General features: G+C 49.9%; 1 protein-coding gene across 2 annotated transcripts in view; it reads left to right on the forward strand.

Moving 5' to 3' along the window:
- The window catches only part of LOC144505021 (15-hydroxyprostaglandin dehydrogenase [NAD(+)]-like), a 46,055-nt gene that overhangs the window by 15,016 nt on the left and 6,485 nt on the right, over positions 1–24,554 (forward strand). For both annotated transcript variants that reach the window (XM_078230675.1, XM_078230674.1), the window contains 5 exons: positions 4,522–4,645; positions 5,144–5,250; positions 5,607–5,703; positions 15,464–15,540; positions 17,249–17,412. In XM_078230675.1, the coding sequence (XP_078086801.1) occupies positions 4,522–4,645; positions 5,144–5,250; positions 5,607–5,703; positions 15,464–15,540; positions 17,249–17,412 (569 nt within the window). The remainder of the gene's footprint in view (positions 1–4,521; positions 4,646–5,143; positions 5,251–5,606; positions 5,704–15,463; positions 15,541–17,248; positions 17,413–24,554) is intronic.

Raw genomic sequence — 24,554 nt, forward strand, 5'->3', positions numbered from 1 at the left:
AGTCCCTGATGTTAGTGAGGAAAACCTTGCAGGGTCGCCTGGACTAGACTGCCAACAGATGGACTGAAAAGTTTTCTTCTGATTATAATTTATCTGAGCAGTTTTATATAACTGAGTGGCTTGCTGGACCATTTCAAGTGGGAGTTTAGAGTTAACCACATTGTTGTGGGTCTGAAGCCACATGTCGGCCAGACCTGGTAAGGACAGTAGATTTTCTACGTTAGGAACAAAAGAGTTGTCAGGGAGAAAATCGGACCTCTCAGGGACAAAGGAGGGGAATTATGCTTAGAACCCAAGGGAATAGGGGAGATCCTAAATGAATACTTTGCATCGGTATTCACGAAGGAGAGGGGCGTGTTAACCGGGAGTGTCTCGGAGGGAGGTGTTGACCCGTTAGAGAAAATCTCCATTACGAGAGAGGAAGTGTTAGGTTTTTTAGGGAACATTAAAACTGACAAAGCCCCAGGGCCTGATGGCATCTATCCTCGACTGCTCAGGGAGACGAGAGGTGAAATTGCTGGGCCTCTGACGGAAATCTTTGTCGCTTCTTTGGACACGGGTGAGGTCCCTGAGGATTGGAGGATAGCGAATGTGGTCCCGTTGTTTAAGAAGGGTAGCAGGGATAACCCAGGAAATTATAGGCCGATGAGCTTGACGTCCGTGGTAGGGAAGTTGTTGGAGAGGATTCTTAGAGACAGGATGTATGTGCATTTAGAACGGAACAATCTCATTAGTGACAGACAGCATGGTTTTGTAAGAGGGAGGTCGTGCCTTACAAATTTGGTGGAGTTTTTTGAGGAAGTGACAAAAACGGTTGATGAAGGAAGGGACGTGGATGTCGTCTATATGGATTTCAGTAAGGCATTTGACAAAGTCCCACATGGCAGGTTGGTTAAGAAGGTTAAGGCTCATGGGATACAAGGAGAAGTGGCTCGATGGGTGGAGAACTGGCTTGGCCATAGGAGACAGAGGGTAGTGGTCGAAGGGTCTTTTTCCGGCTGGAGGTCTGTGACCAGTGGTGTTCCGCAGGGCTCTGTACTGGGACCTCTGCTATTTGTGATATATATAAATGATTTGGAAGAAGGTGTAACTGGTGTAATCAGCAAGTTTGCGGATGACACAAAGATGGCTGGAATTGCGGATAGCGAAGAGCATTGTCGGGCAATACAGCAGGATATAGATAGGCTGGAAAATTGGGCGAAGAGGTGGCAGATGGAATTTAATCCGGATAAATGCGAAGTGATGCATTTTGGAAGAAATAATGTAGGGAGGAGTTATACAATAAATGGCAGAGTCATCAGGAGTATAGAAACACAGAGGGACCTAGGTGTGCAAGTCCACAAATCCTTGAAGGTGGCAACACAGGTGGAGAAGGTGGTGAAGAAGGCATATGGTATGCTTGCCTTTATAGGACGGGGTATAGAGTATAAAAGCTGGAGTCTGATGATGCAGCTGTATAGAACGCTGGTTAGGCCGCATTTGGAGTACTGCGTCCAGTTCTGGTCGCCGCACTACCAGAAGGACGTGGAGGCATTGGAGAGAGTGCAGAGAAGGTTTACCAGGATGTTGCCTGGTATGGAGGGTCTTAGCTATGAGGAGAGATTGGGTAGACTGGGGTTGTTCTCCTTGGAAAGACGGAGAATGAGGGGAGATCTAATAGAGGTATACAAGATTATGAAGGGTATAGATAGGGTGAACAGTGGGAAGCTTTTTCCCAGGTCGGAGGTGACGATCACGAGGGGTCACGGGCTCAAGCTGAGAGGGGCGAAGTATAACTCAGACATCAGAGGGACGTTTTTTACACAGAGGGTGGTGGGGGCCTGGAATGCGCTGCCAAGTAGGGTGGTGGAGGCAGGCACGCTGACATCGTTTAAGACTTACCTGGATAGTCACATGAGCAGCCTGGGAATGGAGGGATACAAACGATTGGTCTAGTTGGACCAAGGAGCGGCACAGGCTTGGAGGGCCGAAGGGCCTGTTTCCTGTGCTGTACTGTTCTTTGTTCTTTGTTTGTTCTTTTCTTCCCTAAAGAACATGAGTGATGCCTATCAAATTAAAATCATCGTGATGTTAAATATCTTAACACTGCTACTCAACAGAGACTGGTTTAGCTTCAGAAAGGTGTTGCACCCCAACACAAGGTCTGTCCCCCAACATGAGGGCCCATGACCCAAAACAAGGCCCCATCCCACAATGTGAGGGCCCCCACCAATGAAGAACATGAAACCCACCTGAAGAACCTCTACCCCAACTTGAGATTGGACCCCACATTCTCTAACACAAAGTCTCATTGATTAACCATTAACCAAGAAGCTCCGGGTCTCAGTCCTACCCCCAGGAATTGATGGCCAAGGAAGGTGCGTTCATAACACAGTTGAGTGTGTTCACCTATAAACCCTTCCAAACACACCAATGGCTGGTGGCAAGGACGGGAGAGACTCCTAGTCAGCCACACTTGATGTGGAGCGATACCCCTCAAACTATAAGCCCCTGGCAACAGACTAGCAAACTGTTTTTTAAAATTCATTTTTAAGGGATATGGAATCACTAGACCAGCATTTATTGCCCATCCCTGTAGTGAGCTGCCTTCTTCAACCGCTACAGTCCCTGAGGTGTAGGTGCACCCACAGCGCTGTTAGGGAGGGAATTTTTGTTTGCTTTGTAGCGGTTGGATACAGCTGAGTGTCTCGCTTGGCCATTTCAGAGGGCAGTTAGGAGTCAACCACATTGCTGTGGGTCTGGTAAGGACAGAAGGTTTTCTTCCCCAAAAGACTTTAGTGAACCAGATGGGTTTTTGTGACAATGGTTTCATCAGACTTCTATTCAAAATGTTTTATTAGTTTAAATTCCACCATCTGCCATGCTGAGATTCGAACCTGGGTCCCCTGAGCCTTGGAATTACTGGACCAGGGACAATATCACTGCACCATCGCATTCTGCCTCAGTGCACCATGAGGTGCGGAGAGAGACTTGGAATGGAAATGTAAGATAGTCTGTAAGAAATCTAACAGGGACATCAGGAAAACACCTTTACTCAGAGAGTAGTGAGAATGTTGAACTTGTTACTACATGGGGTATTTGAAGGGAATAGGATCAATACATTTAAGGGGATCCTAGATATGCAAATGACAGATAAAGGAAAAGGAAACAAATAGTCGCTTGGTCGTACAGAATTTTAGTATTGCTGACAAAAGATAGATGCTGTCAAAATTTTATGGCTTGCACTCATCAGGACAGATTCGCAAGAATACCAAATCTCAAAGGTAACAACAATTTACACTGCACGAGAAGAGGGTGTTGATTGGTTGGCAAATGGATTCTGATTGGCAATGCCTCCACCAATCAGAGCCCACTTGCCAACTAATCAGCGCTCTCTTCCATTGCAATATAAATTGTTGTTCCCTTTGAGATTTGGTATTCTTGTGAATCTGCCCCGAGGAGATCAAGATGAGAAATTTCAACAGCATGCCTTTTAGTTTAGCAATAGGAAAGGATATGCTGATTGGGGAGAGATGAAAATGGGTGGGGAGAGGCAAATTTGGATCATGAGCACGAGCATAGGCCTGTTGGGTCAAACTGTGCTATATATGCGATGTAACTCTAGCTAGCTAATCCCGTCATACATTGATTAACCATTAACTGACCCCATAACACCATTGACTAACCATTAAAAGACTCTGGAACACTTCTTTGTTTATTTTTTTATTTCAAAAATATACTTTATTCATAAATACTCTTAAATAAACCATTGCAAAATACATTTCCGATAATTACAAACAGTGCAAAGAAAGACCAGTCATATTTACAATACTTAGTGATGCTCAGTTACAAGACATTACCTTCATTACAGTTCAGTTTTTCAAACTATATACATTAATCACATTTCACTGTTATTTTTACAGATTAGCACACGGTTATGCAGTCCAAGGGTGTTCTACAGTTACTGGGCCCTCGGTCTGCCTTGGTTGAAAGGCTTTAAATGGTGGCCTTTCCCCATTGTGCCTTTGCGACGGCTGCCCCAAGCTTGAGAGCGTCTCTCAGCACGTAGTCCTGGACCTTGGAATGTGCCAGTCTACAACACTCGGTCAAGGACAAATCTTTGCACTGGAAGATCAGCAAGTTTCAGGCAGACCAAAGTGCTTCCTTCACCGAGTTGATGGCCCTCCAGCAGCAGTTGATATTTGTCTTGGTGTGTGTCCCTGGAAACAGCCCGTACAGCACAGAGTCCTGTGTCACAGAGCTGCTCGGGATGAACCTCGACAAATACCACTGCATCTCACTCCAGACCTTTTTTGTAAAGGCACATTCCACAAGGAGGTGTGTGACTGTCTCATCACCCCCGCAGCTGCTTCGAGGGCAGCGTGTGGTGGTGTTGAGACCTCGAGTGTGCATGAAGGATCTGACGGGAAGTGCCCTTCTCACCGGAACACTGTTAATTGACCATTAACTAACACCATGACATCATCGACTAATTCTCTCTCTGCTTTAAAAGGTTAATCGGATCTTGATTGCCTCTTTCAGGTCAGCCTTTTAGATATTAACAGTGCAGTTGGTCTTGAGTCAAAGTTTGCGTTTGATAAGGTCTATGGCGCTCCACAAACCATGTTCATCCCTTGTGATGTGACGTCTGACAACCAACTGAAAGGTATGGGCAGGATTCATCATTAAGCCGGATTATGAAATCGAACGGGTCCCACTGGCAGAGCGTATCAGGAAATTATTGGCCAGGTTCAACCTTACGGATGATAGCAATCCTGCCCGTCCACTGGAAAGCGGATGGAGTTAAGGGTACTTTGAATACCCTAGAATTTCCCACCCTGCCGAGGAGCAGCTATCTTCTCGTAACTTCCAATTATAATTTGCTCTCCTTAGCAGGTGGGAGCACTGTTCACCTGGAACTGCATGGCCCTTTAAATATGCAGAATGGGTTGCGATTGTGCTAGGGACGGCGTGTGGGCTGTTTTCATTTTCCTAAGCCGAACAGGAAGGGGCACCCACCTTCACGTTAGATTTGTCTTGTCTTTCTCACAAACGGAATTCCTCCCTCCCACAACTCCGTCAAGGCCCAAGACCTTAGCAATAGCCCTGTTGGAAAGTCTGGATCTGAAAGGCTTGGCTATTAAGTTGCCTTTTATTTTGGCAGATGCATTCAACAAAACAGTTGAGAACTTCCAGCGGTTGGACATTGTTTGCAACAATGCTGGCATAGGTGATGAAACAAACTGGCAGAGATGTGTGGACATTAATTTGGTAAGTACAAGCTTCTGTATTCGATGCCCACAGACGTAACCAAGTACACTATGACTGTACTCTTGTGCCTGTACTTTGTGACTCCACTCGTGCCTGTAACTTGAAGGTTACATCCGTACTCTGTGCCTGTAACCTGTACTCTATGCCTGTAACCTGAAGTTTAAATTTACTCTGTGCCTGTAATCTGTACTCTATGCCTGTAATCTGAAGTTTACATATAGTCTGTGCTTGTAACCTGTACTCTGTGCCTGTAACCTGAGGTTTACACCTGTACTCTGTGCCTGTATTCTGTGACTATAGGTACCCATGCTATTCTACTGCCTGCATTTTCTCACATTATGCTGTTTATCTTGCAGGTCAGTGTGATCAGAGGAACCTATCTGGGACTAAATTACATGAGTAAAAAGACTGGTGGTGCAGGAGGAGTAATAATCAACATTTCCTCCATTTCAGGTACAAAACACTTCATGTAAATTAAAATCTCCAGGGAAATGATGTACTAATAGTTAACTAAATCACCAAATTATTTGCATCTCCAAGAGGGAACTGGCAGGTGCACAAGGGAGAGATAATTATGTGTAAGTGAAGATAAAAGGTACATTGACAAGTCAAAGGGAGAATTTTTATAATGATAAATGTGATGCAGCTGGGGTACGCTCACTGACTGTGTACCTGGCTTAGACATCCTGACTGTGTACCTGGCTTAGACATCCTGACTGTGTACCTGGAGTATACTCACCGACTGTATACCTAGAGTATACTCACTGACTATGTATCTGGCTTAGACACCCTGACTGTTGTTCTAGCTTAGACACATTGGGCCCGATTTTACATCAAGGTGCGCTTGTTTTCGGGTGCAAAAACTTGGTAAAGTTGGGCATGAGATGAATAGCACGATCCGCACCCGCCTCCGCGCCGGTTCCCCCTTTACCAAGACCTGAAAATGGTCGCGATCGGGACTGCGCCTGAAATGGGTGCAACGACTATTTAAATGCATTTGCATACATTTAAATTGACTTAATGGGCTGCATGCCCAACCTTACCGGCACTTCCCCCTTTACCACCGCATTCGCCCATCTAGATTCGGTGCAAAACATACACGCTCCACAAAAGTCTGATTCAGGCCCTCCAGTTAGTGAGGAGGTAAGTGCTGAGCATCTGACGGCTCTCTGCTTGAGATCGGGAGGGCGGGGTGGGAAGGGGGGTCCGCTGCCACTCTGCCTGAGATCAGTGGGGGGGGGGGGGGGGGGTCCGCTGCCACTCTGCCTGTGATCAGTGGGGGGGAAGAGGGGGGTCCGCTGCCACTCTGCCTGAGATCAGTGGGGGTGGGGGGTGGGGAGGGGGGTCCGCTGCCACTCTGCCTGTGATCAGTGGGGGGGGGAAGAGGGGGGTCCACTGCCACTCTGCCTGAGATCAGTGGGGGGGAGGGGAGGGGGGTCTGCTGCCACTCTGCCTGAGATCGGAGGGGGGGGGGAGAAGGGGGGGGGGTCCGCTGCCACTCTGCCTGAGACCAGTGGGGCGGGGGGGATCCACTGCCACTGTGCCTGAGATCAATGGGGGGGAGGGGGGAAGGGGGGGTTCGCTGCCACTCTGCCTGCCGATCAGAGTTGCAGGATTTCGGGTGCGTTAAGCCCCGCCCACAGGCTTCTGCAGCGAGATTTGGAATCGCTGCTATTTTTTCAGGCAGAATGCGTATGGGGCACCTGAGAACGGGTCTAAAAGTCAGATCTGAAACACTCCAGGTTTCAAATCCACCCAGCACTTAGAATCAAAATGGTACACTGACTGTGTACCTGGGTTAGACACCCTGGCTGTGTACTTGGAGTATACTTACTGACCGTGTACCTGGAGTATACTCACTGACTGTGCACCTGGAGTATACTCACTGCCTCTGTACCTAGAGTATACTTACTGACTGTGCACCTGGAGTATACTCACTGCCTCTGTACCTAGAGTATACTTACTGACTGTGCACCTGGAGTATACTCACTGATTGTGTACCTGGAGTATACTCACTGACTGTGTGCCTGGAGTATACTCACAGACTGTGTACCTGGAGTATACTCACTGACTGTGTACCTGGAGTATACTCATTGACTCTGTACCTGGAGTATACTCACTGACTGTACCTGGAGTATACTCACTGACTGTGTACCTGGAGTGTACTCACTGACTCTGTACATGGCGTATACTCACTGACTGTGTACCTGGCGTACACTCACTGACTCTGTTCATGGAGTATACTCACTGACTCTGTACATTGAGTATACTCACAGACTCTGTACCTGGACTATACTCACTGCCTCTGTACCTGGAGTATACTTACTGACTGTGCACCTGGAGTATACTCACTGCCTCTGTACCTAGAGTATACTTACTGACTGTGCACCTGGAGTATACTCACTGCCTCTGTACCTAGAGTATACTTACTGACTGTGCACCTGGAGTATACTCACTGCCTCTGTACCTAGAGTATACTTACTGACTGTGCACCTGGAGTATACTCACTGACTGTGTACCTGGAGTATACTCATTGACTCTGTACCTGGAGTATACTCACTGACTCTGTACCTGGAGTATACTCATTGACTCTGTACCTGGAGTATACTCACTGACTCTGTACCTGGAGTATACTCATTGACTCTGTACCTGGAGTATACTCACTGACTCTGTACCTGGAGTATACTCATTGACTCTGTACCTGGAGTATACTCACTGACTCTGTACCTGGCGTATACTCACTGACTCTGTACCTGGAGTATACTCACTGACGCTGTATATGGAGTATACTCACCGACTCTGTACATGGAGTATACTCACTGACTCTGTATGGAGTATACTCACTGACTCTTAGAACCCCTACAGTGCAGAAGGAGGCCATTCGGCCCATCGAGTCTGCACCGACCACAATCCCACCCAGGCCCTACCCCCACATGGTGTATACTCTGTACATGGTGTATACTCACTGACTGTGTACATGGTGTATACTCACTGACTGTGTACATGGTGTATACTCACTGACTGTGTACCTGGAGTACACTCACTGACTGTATACATGGTGTATACTCACTGACTGTGTACCTGGAGTACACTCACTGACTGTGTACCTGGAGTATACTCACAGAGGCTGTAAATAGAGTATACTCACTGACTCTGTCCATGGAGTATGCTCACTGACTCTGTCCATGAATATACTCACTGACTCTGTCCATGGAGTATACTCATTGACTCTGTACCTGGAGCATACTCACTGCATGTGTAGCTGGAATATACTCATTGACTGTGTGCCTGGAATATACTCACTGACACTGTACATGGAGTATACTCACTGAATCTGTAAAATCATAGAGTCCCTATAGTGCAGAAAGTGGCCATTTGGCCCATCAAGTCTGCACCGACAACAATCCCACAGCAGGCCCAATCCCCACAACCCCACACATTTACTGCACTAATCCCTCTAACCTACAATCCCAGGACACTAAGAGGCAATTTATCATGGCCAATCAACCTAACCCACACATCTTTGGTGTGTGGGAGAAAACCGGAGCACCCGGAGGAAACCCATGCAGACAGAGGGAGCATGTGCAAACTCCACACAGACAGTCACCCAAGGCCGGAATCAAACCTGGAGTATACTCACTGACTGTGTACCTGGTTTAGACACCTTGACTATGTACCTGGAGTATACTTGCTGACTTTTTCCCTGGAGTATACTCACTGATTGTGTGCCTGGAGTGTACTCACTGACAGTGCACCTGGTTTAGCTACCTTGACTATGTACCTGGAATATACTCACTGACTGTGTACCTGGGGTATATTCACTGACTAGGTACTTGGAGTATACTCAATGAATGTGCATCCAGGGTATCACTGAACCACAGAATTGTTACGGTGCAGAAGGAAGCCATTTGGGCTATTGTGTCAGCATTGGCTCTCCAAACATGTATCAAAGCTTTGTGCCATTTCCTGCCTTTTCCTGGTACCACTGCACATTATTTCTATTCAAGTAATCATCTAATGCCCTCGTGAATGCTCTCTTGTAAACTCACTTATTGTATACTTGAGGTAGACCCACGGGCTGTGTATTGGAGGTAGACTCACTGACTGTGTACTCAGGATATCATAGAATCATAGAAATCATAGAAATCATATACTCACTAATAGTGGACTGAGGTAGACTCACTGACCTGACATAGACTCGCTGATTGTGTTACCTGTGCTAGACAGACTGACTATGTACCTATCCGGAGTCCATTCACTTACGATGTACCCAGGCTAGACTCACTAACAGTGTATGCAGGGTAACCTCAATGTTTGCATATCCAGGGTAAACACACTGTGTATTTAAGGTGGAGTACCTGACTGTGGTGACCCACTGTAACTACATGTGTATGCCTGGACACACCCATGCTGCACCTGGCCCGAGACTCCTCCCTTTCCACCTGAGACTCCTCCCTTTCCACCAGAGCGAGGTATAAAGGTGATGGTTCCTCCTCCTTGCCTCAGTCTGGGCCAGGTTAGCTACAAGGGTGTGCTCCTGTTCTTTGCGAATAAAAGCCTGTTATTTCACTCACTCTCTGGAGTCCTCTTATCGTGATTGATAGTGCATCAATTTTATTCGCAAAAAAACCAGAATGGAGCAACTTCTAAAGCCCGATACATTAAACCTGGATCCGCAAGCTGGGGAGTCGCCAACAGCTTCAATCACTGGCTGAAGTGCTTTGAAGCCTTCCTTGGAGCCTCCACTGCCGTCCGGTCCAATTCAGACAAGCTGTCCGTGCTCCACACCCAGGTAAGCGACGCAGTTTATGCCACCATCTGTGACGCAGAGACGTATAGGGACGCGCTAGAGCTCCTAAAGAGCCAGTACAGCAAACTGACAAATGAAGTCTACGCCAGGCACCTTCCGGCTACCCGAAAACAGCGGCCGGGAGAATCAAGCGCACAGTTTCTCCACGAACTATGGGCGCTCGGCAGGGCCTGTAACTGCAAGGCTGTATCCGCTGCGCAGTACACGGAGGACTTAATCCGCGATATCTACGTTACGGGCATCGCGTCCAACTATATTCGGCAGCGCCTGCTAGAGCAAGGTGGGCTAGATCTACCAAAAACTGTGACACTCGCTGAATCCCTAGAAGTGGCATCCCGTAATCTCGAGGCGTACGCACCCGACCACGCGACATCATGGGCCTCACGGCCACTACCACCCCAGTACCTAGGAGGGCCACAGACTTATGCCACACAGCGTTCCACCAACGACTCGACTGCTGCGGCTGTTGCAGGCCCAAAGTGCTATTTTTGCGGTCTGGGGAAGCATCCCCGACAACGCTGCCCGGCAAGGGAAGTGTTCTGCTCTGGGTGTGGCAAGAAAGGCCACTACGCTAAAGTCTGCAGGGCAAAGTCGGCCTCGAAGCCAAACAGCGCAGCGTGCGACCCGAGGGAACCGAAAATCCGAATGCCATCAGCCGCGTGTGAGTCAAGGGAGCCGCCATGTTGGACACCATCGACCACGTGTGAGTCAAGGGAGCCGCCATTTTGGACGCCGGTCGATGATTCTCCGGGATCCACGGTGGCAGCGGTCCAGCTAGACCAGTCTCGTCCGCATCAGCTCGCCAGGTCCATGATGAACATCCAGGTAAACGATCACGTGGGAAATTGTTTCTTTGACTGCGGGAGTATGAAGAGTTTCATCCACCCCGATACAGTGCGCCGCTACGCCCTCTCTGTGCGGCCAGTCAAGCAAACCATTTCCTTGGCCTCAAAGTCCAGCTCGGTGGATGTCCTCGGGTATTGCGTGGTGACCCTTACGGTTCGGGGGACCGAGTACGAAAATTTTAAGCTGCTGGTGCTGCCACACCTCTGTGCTCCCGTACTCCTAGGGCTCGATTTCATGACCCATCTTAGGAGTGTCACGTTGCAGTACAACAGGCCTCTTCCCCCGATCTCCGTCTGCAACCCACAGTTCCTAGACTGCCCACCGCGCACCACTTGCAGCCTTTCAACCCTCCAAGTCACCCCTCCACCGCTATTCGAACACCTCACCCCCGAGTGTAAGCCCATTGCCACTAAGAGCAGACGGTACAGTGCCGGGGACAGGACCTTCATTAGGTCCGAGGTCCAGCGACTCCTGAAGGAAGGGGTCATTGAGGCGAGCACCAGCCCCTGGAGAGTGCAGGTGGTAGTGGTCAAAACTGGGGAGAAACACCGGATGGTCATTGATTACAGTCAGACCATCAACTGGTACACGCAGCTGGATGCGTATCCCCTTCCGCGCATATCCGACATGGTCAATCGGATCGCGCAATACCGGGTGTTCTCCACGATCGACCTCAAATCGGCCTACCACCAGCTCCCCATCCGCCTGGAGGACCGCAAATATACGGCTTTCGAGGCGGATGGCCGCCTCTACCACTTTCTTAGGGTTCCCTTCGGCGTCACCAATGGGGTCTCGGTCTTCCAGTGTGAAAAAGACCGAATGATGGACCAGAACGGGCTGCGGGCCACCTTCCCGTACCTGGATAACATCACCACCTGCGGCCATGATCAGCAGGACCACAACGCCAACCTTAATAAATTCCTTCATATGGCCGCTCTCCTAAATCTGACCTACAATAAGGAGAAGTGTGTCTTCCGCACTGACCGCCTCGCCATCCTGGGGTATGTAGTGGAGAACGGGGTCATTGGCCCCGATCCTGACCGCATGCACCCCTCTCATGGAACTTCCCCTTCTCACCAATCTTAAAGAACTGAGGAGATGCCTGGGCTTCTTCTCGTACTACACCCAGTGGGTCCCTAATTAAGCGGATAAGGCCCGTCCGCTTATCAAATCCACCCTTTTTCCCCTGTCGGGAGAGGCCCGCTTGGCCTTCGACTGCATCACAGCGGACATCGCGAAGGCCACGATGCATGCTGTGGATGAGTCAATCCCCTTCCAGGTGGAGAGTGATGCCTCTGACTTCGCCCTGGCCGCCACCCTTAACCAGGCGGGCAGACCCGTAGCCTTCTTCTCACGAACCCTCCAAGGCTCGGAAATTCGACACTCCTCTGTCGAGAAGGAGGCTCAGGCCATCATCGAAGCAGTGCGACACTGGCGCCACTACCTAGCTGGCCGATGGTTCACCTTGCTCATGGACCGACATTTGGTGGCTTTTATGTTCAACAACGCACAGAGGGGCAAGATTAAGAATGATAAGATACTGAAGTGGAGGATTGAGCTCTCCATCTACAATTATGATATCTTATACCGGCCCGGGAAGCTCAACGAGCCTCCGGACGCTCTGTCTCGCGGAACATGTGCCAGCGCACAGGTGAACCAACTACAGACTCTCCGCTATGACCTCTGTCACCCGGGGGTCTCCAGGCTCTACCACTTTATTAAGGCCCGTAACCTGCCCTATTCTGTTGAGGACGTCCGGTCTATAACCAGACACTGCCCGGTCTGCGCAGAGTGTAAGCCGCACTTCTATCGGCCGGACAGGGCACACCTCATAAAAGCCACCCGCCCCTTTGAACGCCTCAGCATCGATTTCAAAGGGCCCCTTCCTTCGTCTACCTGCAACATCTATTTCCTCAACGTTATAGATGAGTACTCCCGATTCCCTTTTGCCATTCCCTGCTTGGACATGACCTCAACCACGGTCGTCAAGGCCCTGCACGGCCTCTTCACCCTATTCGGTTACCCTAACTACATCCATAGCAACCAGGGATCCTCATTCATGAGTGATGAGCTGCATCAGTACCTGCTCTCTAAGGGCATAGCCTCGAGTAGGACTACCAGCTATAACCCCAGGGGAAACGGGCAGGTAGAGAGGGAGAACGTGACAGTCTGGAAGGCCGTTTTACTAGCGCTACGGTCTAAAGGCCTTCCAGTCACCCACTGGCAAGAAGTCCTCCCTGATGCACTGCATTCAATTAGGTCCCTCTTGTGTACGGCCACCAATGCCACCCCCCATGAGCAGATGTTTGCTTTCCCCAGGAAGTCCTCCTCGGGAATTGCACTACCGTCGTGGCTGGCATACCCAGGCCCCATTCTGCTCCGGAGGCATGTGCAGCCCCATAAGTCGGACCCCCTGGTTGAAAAGGTCCAGCTCCTCCACGCCAAATCCCAATATGCCTATGTGGCATACCACGATGGGCGGGAGGACACGGTCTCTATCCGGGACCTGGCGCCTGCGGTGCCCCGGAGCCCACTATGACCCCCCACCCACACCCCTAAACTCCTCTGTTCAGGTAGCACCAGGTCCGCTTACATCTTTGCCCCTTGTATGCAGCTCGCCTGAGCCCCCGGAGTCACCACACAGGACCCGACCAGAAGGGACGATGGCGGACTCGAGCGGTTCCACCCTGCCATCGGAAGCAACACCGCAACTGGTACTGCGGCGGTCACAGCGACTGATCAAGCCGCCCGACAGGCTGAACCTGTGAGGGGACGACGCCTTACTTCAGTTTCGTGACTCTTGTATATACATAGATCTTCATTTCTCTGTATATATTGTTCCACCCACCCCCGCCGGACTCTTTTTCTAAAGAGGGGGTGAATGTGGTGACCCACTGTAACTACATGTGTATGCCTGGACACACCCATGCTGCACTTGGCCTGAGACTCCTCCCTTTCCACCTGAGACTCCTCCCTTTCCACCAGAGCGAGGTATAAAGGTGATGGTTCCTCCTCCTCGCCTCAGTCTGGGCCAGGTTAGCTACAAGGGTGTGCTCCTGTTCTTTGCGAATAAAAGCCTGTTATTTCACTCACTCTCTGGAATCCTCGTATCGTGATTGATAGTGCATCACTGACTTGTATTGTACTTCATACTCCAGCTGGGGTATAATTCTGGACACCGCCTTTTAGGAAGAATGCGTAGGCATTGGAGAGAATGCCTACAAGAATGATTCTACAGATGAAAAATATCAGTTATGAAGATAGATTGGAGAAGTTGGGACTTGGAGAAAAGAAGAACAAGAGGAGATTTGATGGAAATATTGAAAATCATGAGGGGTCTGGCCAAAGTAGAAAGGGAGAAACTGTTCCCATTGGCAGAAGGATGGAGAACCAGAGGGCACAGCTTTAAAATAATTGGAAGCAAAAGTGATGTGAGAAAAATCAGTGCATTGAAGAGGGAATTAGATAATGGACTGAATGACCTTCTTCTGTGTTGTAACAATTCTGTGATTGTGTATACCCAGTTTATAGAAGTGTACCAGTTCTACACTACACAGTAGTGGGAAATGTGTTTGCAACAATTGGTACAGATCTACTGCTTACTTTTATGATTCAAACCTCATGCACAAAACTTGGATAAATGGTAATGTGGAGATATTTGTAAGGCTATGGATCAAGAGCAAGAACAAATTGGATCACTCATTTTCAAAGAGCCAGCAAAAGCACAATGGGCCAAATGGTCTCTTTCTGAGCTGTAAGAATAGGAAGCCTACTGTTTAAAATGGAGATGAGGAGAGTTTTTTTCTCTCAAAAGGTTAAATAATTGGAATTCTCTTCCCCAGAAAGCCGCAGTCATTCAATTTATCCAGCACTGAATTAGGCAGGTATTTGATAGACCAGGGAATCAAGCACTGTGTGGGGAAATGGGGGGGGAGGGGGAGCAGATGGCAAAGTTGAGTTGAAACACGATCAGATCAGCCATCATTGTATTGAATGGTGGAGCAGACTCGAAGGGCTGAATGTTTTAAAATCATTCATGGGACATGGGCGTTGATGGCTGGCCAGCATTTATTGCCCATCCCCCGTCGCCCTTGAACTGAATAGCCTGCTAAACCGTTTCAGAGGACAGTTGAGAGTCAGCCACTTCACTGTGGGTCTGGAGTCACATGTAAGCCAGACCAGGTAAGGATGGCAGATTTCCCTCTCTAAAGGACATTGGTGAATCAGATGGGTTTTTCCGACAATTAACAATGATCTCATGATCATCAGCAGATTCTTAATTTCATATCCTTCTACTGGATTCAAATTCCACCACCTACCATGGCAGGATTCGAACCTGGGTCCCCAGAACATTAGCTGAGTTTCTGGATTAATAGTCTAGCAATAATACCACTGGGCCTTCGCCTACTAGTGCTCCTAAATCCTTTGTTCCTATGTTATATGTTCCTTGACAGAGGCTTACTAAGGCTGATGAAGTCTTTTACCTTTCATTACAGACAACCCTGCCCTATGCTAGTAATTCTGCTCATCTCTGTCTCTTTTGTCAACCCTCTACAGGAATCCATCCCATAATATCTGCGCCAGTCTATTCAGCATCAAAGCACGGAGTGTTGGGATTCTCCAGGGCGATGGCTGTAAGTGATTGTCACAAATGGTTAGATAACCTGACCTCCCTCAATTGTTTTCCCATTGTTTATGGCCCATCTCATTGGATTTCTAATAGATTGAAAACGAGCTCACTGGATCGCCAATAGATTCAGCATCCAACTCATTGGACCACCAATAGATTCAGCATCCAGCTCACCGGGTCTCTGATAGATTCAGGGTCCAACTCACTGGATTTCCGATAATTTTTAAAAATATTGACCCTTTCATGGAATGGCCAGCAAATGTTACTCGTTCCTAATTGCCCTTCAAATAAGTGACTTGCCAAACTGTTTCAAAGGATAGTTAAGAGTCAATGTGGGTCTGGAGCCATGTGTAGGCCAGACCAAGGGTAAGACCACACACCAGCCTGACTTGGAAATATATTGCTGTTCCTTCACTGGTGCTGTGTCAAAATCCTGGAATTCCCTAACTAACAGTGCTCTGGGTGTAGCTACACCATATGGACTGCAGCAGTTCAAGAAGGCAGCTCACCACCACCTTCTAAAGAATAACTAGGGGTGGGTCCTAAACAGTGGCCTAACCAGCAATGTCCACATCCTGTAATGAATCAAAAGGAAACAGCAGATTTCCTTCCCTAAAGAACTTTAGTGAACCAGAGTTTGACAACAATTTCATGGTCACTATAGGAAGGATGTGATTGCACTAGAAGAGGTACAAAGGGGATTCACCAGGATGTTGCCTGGGCTGGAGCGTTTCAGCTTTCAAGAGAGGCAGATTAGGCTTGGGTTGTTTTCCTTGGGGCAGAGAAGGCCGAGGGGTGACTTGATTGAGGTGAAATTATGAGCGACATAGATAGGATAGATAGAAAGAAACTCTTCCACTTAGTAGAGGGGTCAATAACCAGGGAACATAGATTTACGGCAAGGAGCTGGAGATTTTGAAGGGATTTGTGGGAAAGCTTTTTCCCCCAGAGGGTGGTGGGAATCTGGAACTCACTGCCTGAAAGGGTGGCAGAAGCGGGAACCCTCACAACATTTAAGAAGCATTTAGATGAATACTTGAAATGCCATAGGATACAAGACTACGGGCCAAGTGCTGGAAAAATTGGATTAGAATAGATAGGTGCTTGCTGGCCAGCACAGATATGATGGGCTGAAGGGCCTCTTGATGTGCTGCAAAACTCTGAGCGAGATTCCCCAGCCTTCCAGCCACGTGTTAATTGCCAGCAGGAGATGGCTAGCGGCGGGATTCTCTGGTCCCGCTGCTATCAGTGGGAATTGCCATTGACGTCAACCCACGCCAGTGGGAAACCCGCGGGCGGGTTTTTATTCATTTGTGGGACATGGGCGTCACTGGCTGGCAGGACCAGAGAATTCCGCAGGTGTGAATGGCCGGAGAATTCCAGCCTATGACTATTATTGAGACGAGCTTTGATTCCAGATTTATTAATTGAATTTAAATTCTACCAGTTGCCATGATGGAATTTGAACCATTGTTCCTAGGACATCAGCCTGGGACCCTAGATTACTCATCCACTGACAATACCACCACACCATTGTCCCAACAAGCTTTCATTTGTATAGGAACAGGCAATAAATGCTGGCTAGGCTGGAAGCTCCCACACCCTGTGAAAGAATGAATGAATGAGAGTAGTATGGTGGGTTATGCATTGTGTCCGCTGATCTGTGCTTTATTTGATCTCCAATCTCACTCTTCTGTTCTTTCCTCATTTAGGGAGCCTCCAAAGCACAGAGTCTTGGAATTCGGATCAATGTGCTCTGTCCATCCTTCACTGACACCCCGCTCATGAAGAATATTTCATCACGAGAAACAATGGGGCAGTTTGCTAGCCTGGAGCAAATTGTCATAAAAACTGTGGCAGCTGTCGGGATTATAGAGTGAGAAATCTAAATCATCCAATTCTGGCTGACTACCAGATCAATTTAATCAGATAACTGTCCTGGGAGTGTTTCATGGGGACAGTATAGAGGGAGCGTTATTTCATATCTAACCCCGTGCTGTACCTATCCTGGGAGTGCTTGATGGGCACACTGTAAGACCATAAGATATCGGAGCAGAATTGGGCTATTCGGCCCAACGAGTCTGCTGCACCATTCGATCATGGCTATGTTTCTCAACCCCATTTTTTTCCTGCCTTTTCCTCATAATCCTTGATCCCCTTACCAATCAAGAACCTATCTATCTGTCTTAAATGCACTCAAATGAATTGGCCTCCAAAACCATCTGTGGCAATGAATTCCACACACCACCTTCTGGCTGAGGAAATTCCTCCTCATCTCGGTTCCAAAGGGTCATTCCTTTACTCTGTGGCTGTGCCCTCGGATCCTAGTCTTTCCTACTAATGAAAACACTTCCCTATGTCCAATCTGTCCAGGCCTTTCAGTATTCTGTAAGTTTCAATAAGATTAGAAGCTGTTTCCACTGGCAGGTGAAACTAGAACTGGGGGGCATGACCTCAAAATAAAGGGAAGCAGATTTAGGACTGAGTTGAGGGTTGTGAATCTGTGGAATTCACTGCCCAGTGAAGCAGTTGAGGCTACCTCATTGAATATTTTTAAGGCAAGGATAGATAGATTTTTGAATAGTAAAGGAATTAAGGATTATGGTGAGCGGGCGGGTAAGTAGAGCTGACTCCACGAAAAGATCAGCCATGATCTTATTGAATGGCAGAGCAGGCTCGAGGGGCCAGATGGTCTACTCCGGCTCCTTGTTCTTATGTTCTTATGTATCCCCCCTCATCCTTCTAGACTCCATTGAGTTCAGACCCAGAGTCTTCAACTGTTTCTCATATGCCAAGCTTTTCATTCCCGGGATCATTCTCCTGAACCTCCTCTGGACCCTCTCCAAGGCTATCAAATCCTTCTTTAGATACAGGGCCCAAAATTGCCATAAATTGTAGAGGGAGCTTTACTCTGTATCCAATGCTCTGAAGTGTAGTTGTACTCCCTGAAGAAAAATATCTAGAAATTCCTTCCCCTCTGTTTTGTGCCAGAGTGACTCAAGGCAGAGACATTTCCTGTAGATGAGTAAACTTGGGACAGTTTAGCAGTCTCCAAATTGTCATATGCTTTGAATTGGCACATTGCCTTTTCTCCATTTCCTTCCTCTTTGTTTATTCATGTATTCTATACTTGCCCTTCTGTTCCAAGTCCTTCTGCTCCTGATCCTCCTGATTCCGATCCTTCCTCTCCACAAACATTCAATCCCTCCACCACCAAAGCACAGTGTCAGCCATGTACCATCCACAAGATGCATTGCAGGAACTAAACAATGTTCCTTCGGCAGCACCTTCCAAAACCACGACCACTACCATCTAGAAGGACAAAGGCAGCAGATACCTGGGAGCACCACCACCCCGAGGTTTTCCTCCAAGTCACTCGCCATCCTGATTTGGAAATATATCACTGTCCCTGCACGGTCGCTGGGTCAAAATCCTGGAACTCCCTCCCTAACAGCACTGTGGGTGGACCTATACATCAGGGACTGCAGCGGTTCAAGAAGGCAGCTCACCTTCACCTTCTCAAGCACAACTAGGGATGGGGCAATAAATGTTGGTCTAGCCAGCGACGCTCACATCTCAAAAATATATGAAAACAAATCCTCCCACTGTAGCATTTCCACCTTGGGTATTACAATTCTCAATCCTCTGGATCCCCCCCTCTGCTTCCCCCGAAGCCTCCCACTCCACTCTGCAGGATCCCTGGGTCTCCCACTGTCCAGGTCCCCCGGGCCCCCGCTCCCCGGGCCCCCGCTCCCCGGGCCCCCCGCGTCTCCTCTCCAAAGCGTGTGTGTAGTTGAGGATTAATTCCAGTTTGGACAGGAACATTCTCCCTGAGCCAAGGATCACAACTTAGATTTAATTTGAGTTATTATTGTCACATGCATTGGGATTCAGTGAAAAGTATTGCTTCTTGCATGCTATACAGACAAAATATACCATTCATAGAGTACATAGGGGAAAAGGAAAGGAGAAAGTGCAGGATATAGTGTTACAGTCACTGGTAGGATGCAGAGAAAGATCAGCTTAATATATGGCAAGTCCATTCAAAAGTCTGCCAGCAGCTGGGAAGAAGCTGTTCTTGAGTCGGTTGGTACATGATCTCAGAATTTTGTATCTTTTTCTCAATGGAAGAAGGTGAAGAGAGTATGTCTGGGGTGTGTAGGGTCCTTGATTATGCTGGCTGCTTTTCAGTAGACAGAGTCAATGGATGGGAGGCTGGTTGTGTGATGGACTGGGATACATTCACAACCGTTTGCAGTCTTAATCAGGGCAGGAGCCATACCAAGCTGTGATACATCTGGAAAGGATGCTTTCTGTGGTGCATCTGTAAAAATTGGAGAGAGTTGTAGCGAACATAACAAATTTCCTTAGCCTCCTGAGAAAGTAGAGGCATTGGTGGGCTTTCTTAACCATAGCGTCAATGTGGAGAACAAAGAAAATTACAGCACAGGAACAGGCCCTTCGGCCCTCCAAGCTGCACCGACCATGCTGCCCGACTTAACTAAAACCCCCTACTCTTCTGGGGACCACATCACCTCTATTCCCATCCTATTCATGTATTTGTCCAGACTCCCCTTAAAAGTCACTATCGTATCTGCTTCCACTGCCTCCCCCGGCAGCAAGTTCCAGGCACCCACCACCCTCTGTGTAAAAAAAAAACTTGCCTCATACATCTCCTTTAAACCTTGCCCCTCGCATCTTAAACCTGTGCCCCCTAGTAATTGACTCTTCCACCCTGGGAAAAAGCTTCTGACTATCCACTCTGTCCATGCCTCTCATAATCTTGTAGACTTCTATCAGGTCGCCCCTCAACCTCCGTGGTTCCAGTGAGAACAAACCAAGTTTCTCCAACCTCTCCTCATAGCTAATGCCCTCCATACCAGGCAACATCCTGGTAAATCTTTTCTGCACCCGCTCCAAAGCCTCCACATTTTTCTGGTAGTGTGGCGACCAGAATTGAACACTATATTCCCAGTGCAGTCTGAGCAACATTCTATAAAGCTGCAACCTGACTTGCCAATTTCTAAACTCAGTGCCCTGGCTGATGAAGGCAAGCATGCCGCGTGTCTTCTTGACTACCTTCTCCACCTGTGTTGCCACTTTCAGTGACCTGTATACTTGTACACCCAGATCCATCTGCTTATCAATACTCCTAGGGGTTCTGCCATTTACTGTATATTTCCTATCTGTATTAGACCTTCCAAAATGCATTACCTCACATTTGTCTGGATTAAACTCCATCTGCCATCTCTCCACCCAAGCCTCCAACCGATCTATTTCCTGCTGTATCCTCGTCGCTATCCGCAAATCCACCAACCTTTATGTTGTCCACAAACTTACTAATCAAACCAGTTACATTTTCCTCCAAATTTATATATATTACAAACAGCAAAGGTCCCAGCACTGACCCCTGAAGAACGCCACTTGTCACAGCCCTCCATTCAGAAATGCACCCTTCCACTGCTACCCTCTGTCTTCTATGACCGAGCCAGTTCTGTATCCACCTTGCCAGCTCACCTCTGATCCCATGCGATTTCATCTTCTGCACCAGTCTGCCTTGTAAAAGGCCTTACTGAAGTCCATGTAGATGACATCCATTGCCCTACCCTCAATCATCTTCATCACTTCCTCGAAAAACTCAATCACGGTTAATGAGACACGACTCCCCCTTCACAAAACCATGTTGCCTCTCGCTAATATGTCCACTTATTTCCAAGTGGGACTAAATCCTGCCTCTAAGAATCCTCTCTAATAATTTCCCTACCACTAACTTAAGGCTCACTGACCTGTAATTACATGGATTATTCTTGCTACCCTTCTTAAACAAAGGAACAACATTGGTTGTTCTAGGCTCTTGGAGGCACCAGGACAGGTTGTTGGTGATCTGGCCACCTAGAAACTTGAAGCTCTTGACCATTTCCACTTCATCCCCTGTAATAACTCCACAGAGGCAAAGGTCCCATCACCAAGTTACTTTATGTACACCATACATCTGTCCACAGCCAGCTCTCCAGTTGCTCCCTGCTGAATGCAGGCTAGGAGTCTGACACACCTGTTTTAAATAGGGAGCATGAGGATCCCAGATTTAACCATCAATTAGGACCCATCAGGTAGCTTTTTCGGGTACCAACGTAATAAACGAACTCAAATTAACTTAGGGACAAAGTAAAAGGGGCGGCTCCCCAAAAGGAAGGGGAGAACAGCCCGAACCAAAATCAAAGTCGAAAGGAAACTTAAAACGTCAAACCAAAAGGTGATTATCGGGGTCGATAATACACCCCAGCCCCTGTGGCGCCCAGCGGTCGCGGAAGGCGTCAACCGCGCCCGTGGACACCGCATGCTCCCTCTCCAGAGACACCTGGCCGCGAATGTAGCCGCGGTAGAGGGGCAGACAGTCGGGATGGACGGCCCCGTCGATCGCCCGCTGCCTGGACCTATTGATGGCGCGTCTCGCCAGGCCCAGAAGCAGGTTCACGAGGAGGTCGGCATCCCGACCCGCCCCTCTCCGCACCAGGTGCCCGTAGATCAGGAGCGTGGGACTGAAGTGCAAACAAAACATTAGTAAAAGGTGTTTGAGGAAACCAAAAAGGGTGTGCAGCCTAAAACACAGAACGTAGACATAGTCCACGGACTCCACGAGGCCACAGAAAGGGCAGTCTCGGGAGCCCGTGTACCGGAAAAACCTACGGTTGCACGGCACTGCTGCGTGCAGCACCCTCCACCCCAGGTCCCCGAGATAATTGGGGGAGATCCCTCCGTAGAGGGACCTCCACTGGGGACCTCCGCCGCCCGGCGGCAACAAGGCCCGCCAAGGTGTATCCGGGCGACGGGCGAGGACGCGGTAGTGAAAGGTGTGCAGCAGCAGCCCGTACAGGAAACGCCTCCGCACGGTGGAAAAGGGCACGGAGGGCATTTCCGCGAGGCGGCACACGCAGTGGGGCACCTGACCCGGGGGGGGGAGGTCTAGGCTTCGGGCCAATGTGAAATTCCGTCCGAGCAGGGGAACGCTCGGGCGGGATCCCACCGCACGCCTGCGCCGCCTCTAGACCGCGTGCGCACTCGGGGCCGAGCACGACCGTCCTAAGGTCTTGGATGGCTTTGGCCGCGCGCCGGACGGTCACCCCCGCGCGCTCAGCCAGCACGTCGGGGCTCATCCAGCCCGCTCCTCCGCCATCCAGCACGTCCCCGATCCTGGTCACCCCGGCGTCCACGGCCCTCCTCTCCGCCAGCCACCTGAAGTCGTAAGGCTGGAGGTGCAGATTCCTGAGCAGCGGCTCTCGCACAAGAGCCGCTACTCCTGACGGGGGAGAGCTGCGTCGCGAGGCGACCGTGTTCCAGACCGTGAGCAGGTCCTGGTAAAAGACGGGCAACTCCCGCAGAGAGGTGGGAATACGCCCCAGGTTGATGTGCAGGAGCTGCACGTCGTAATTGAGGCCGTGCAGGTGGCGGAAAAAATACGTCGCCATTGCACGCCATCGTGGAGGAGGCTCGACGTAAAGGTATCGCTGCAGGGTCTGGAGGCGGAAGGTCGCTAGCTGCGTGCGGAGGCACACCAGACCTTGTCCGCCCTCCTCAATCGGGAGATGCAGCACCTCGGCAGCGACCCAGTGCAGTCGGTTGTCCCAGAAAAACCGCACGAGGGCTTTCTGCATATCGGTGACAAAGCCAGGGGGAGGGGTCAAAGTGACCAGCCGGTACCACAGCATGGAGGCGACCAGCTGGTTTATGACGAGAACTCGCGCCCTGTAGGACAGCACTCGGAGCAGTCCTGTCCAGCGACCCAGGCGGGCGGAGACTTTGGCCTCCAACTCCCGCCAGTTCGCCGGCCAGGATTCCTCGGCTGGGCAGAGATGGACCCCCAGGTAGAGGAGGTTGGTTCCTGCTCCAGGTGAAAGGCCTGAGCTCCTCCGGAAGGGGGTCCGTCTCCCACGGACCGACCAGGAGTCCGGAGCACTTGGCCCAGTTAATCCTGGCGGAGGACGCGGCGGAGTACACCGCCTGGCATTCTCGCATCCTCCGCAGGTCAGCCGGGTCCGTGAACACGAGGAGCACGTCGTCGGCGTAAGCAGACAGGACCACCCCTACGTCTGGGCCACGCAGAGTCAAACCCGACAACCTCCTCCGCAAGAGGCGCAGGAACGGCTCCACGCATATAGAATAAAGTTGGCCGGACAAGGGGCAGCCCTGCCGCACTCCTCTCCCAAAGCGAAGGGGCGCCGTCAGGGACCCGTTAACCTTAATCAGACACTCTGCGGCAGAGTAGAGTAATCGGATCCGGGCGACAAACTGCGTCCCGAACCCGAATGCCCGCAGAGTCCCGAGCAAATACTCGTGCTCCACCCTGTCGAAAGCCTTCTCCTGATCTAAGGACAAGAAGGCGCTCGACAGACCAGCCCTCTGGGAATGGTGGATCAGGTCCCGGACCAGATGGAGGTTATCGTGAATCGATCGGCCCGGGGCCGTGTAGGACTGGTCGGGGTGGATCATGTGGTCCAGCACGGACCCAAGGCGTGAAGCTAAAGCCCTGGCAAAGATTTTTTAATCTGTGCTGAGGAGGGAGACCGGGCGCCAGTTTTTAAGGCACCGGAGATCCCCCTTCTTTGGCAGCAGGGCAATGACGGCCCTGCGCCACGAAAGGGGCATCTCCCCGGTGGCGTTGCTCTCCTCCAGGACCCCCGCGTAGTCGCCCCCCAGGACGTCCCAGAACGCCCTGAAGAACTCTACCGTCAGCCCGTCCAGCCCCGGGGCCTTGCCCCGACCGAGGCCATTGAGGGCGCCGGTCAGCTCGGCCACGGCGATGGGGGCCTCGAGCCTGCCGACGCCCTCCGGGCTGACTTGCGGAAGGTCCTCCCACAGAAGTCTGCGGGCATCCTCGCTGGATGGATCCGGAGAGAAGAGGGAGGTGTAATAATCCCGGGCGATGGCCCGGAAGCCCTCCGGATCCGAGACGGGGGAACCGTCGTCGGCCAGCAGCGTAAGGAGCTGCTGACGGTTAGCCCGCCCTTTTTCCAGCGAGTA

Source organism: Mustelus asterias, chromosome 16, assembly GCF_964213995.1.
Source record: "Mustelus asterias chromosome 16, sMusAst1.hap1.1, whole genome shotgun sequence".
NCBI classification, from domain to species: Eukaryota; Metazoa; Chordata; class Chondrichthyes; order Carcharhiniformes; family Triakidae; genus Mustelus; species Mustelus asterias.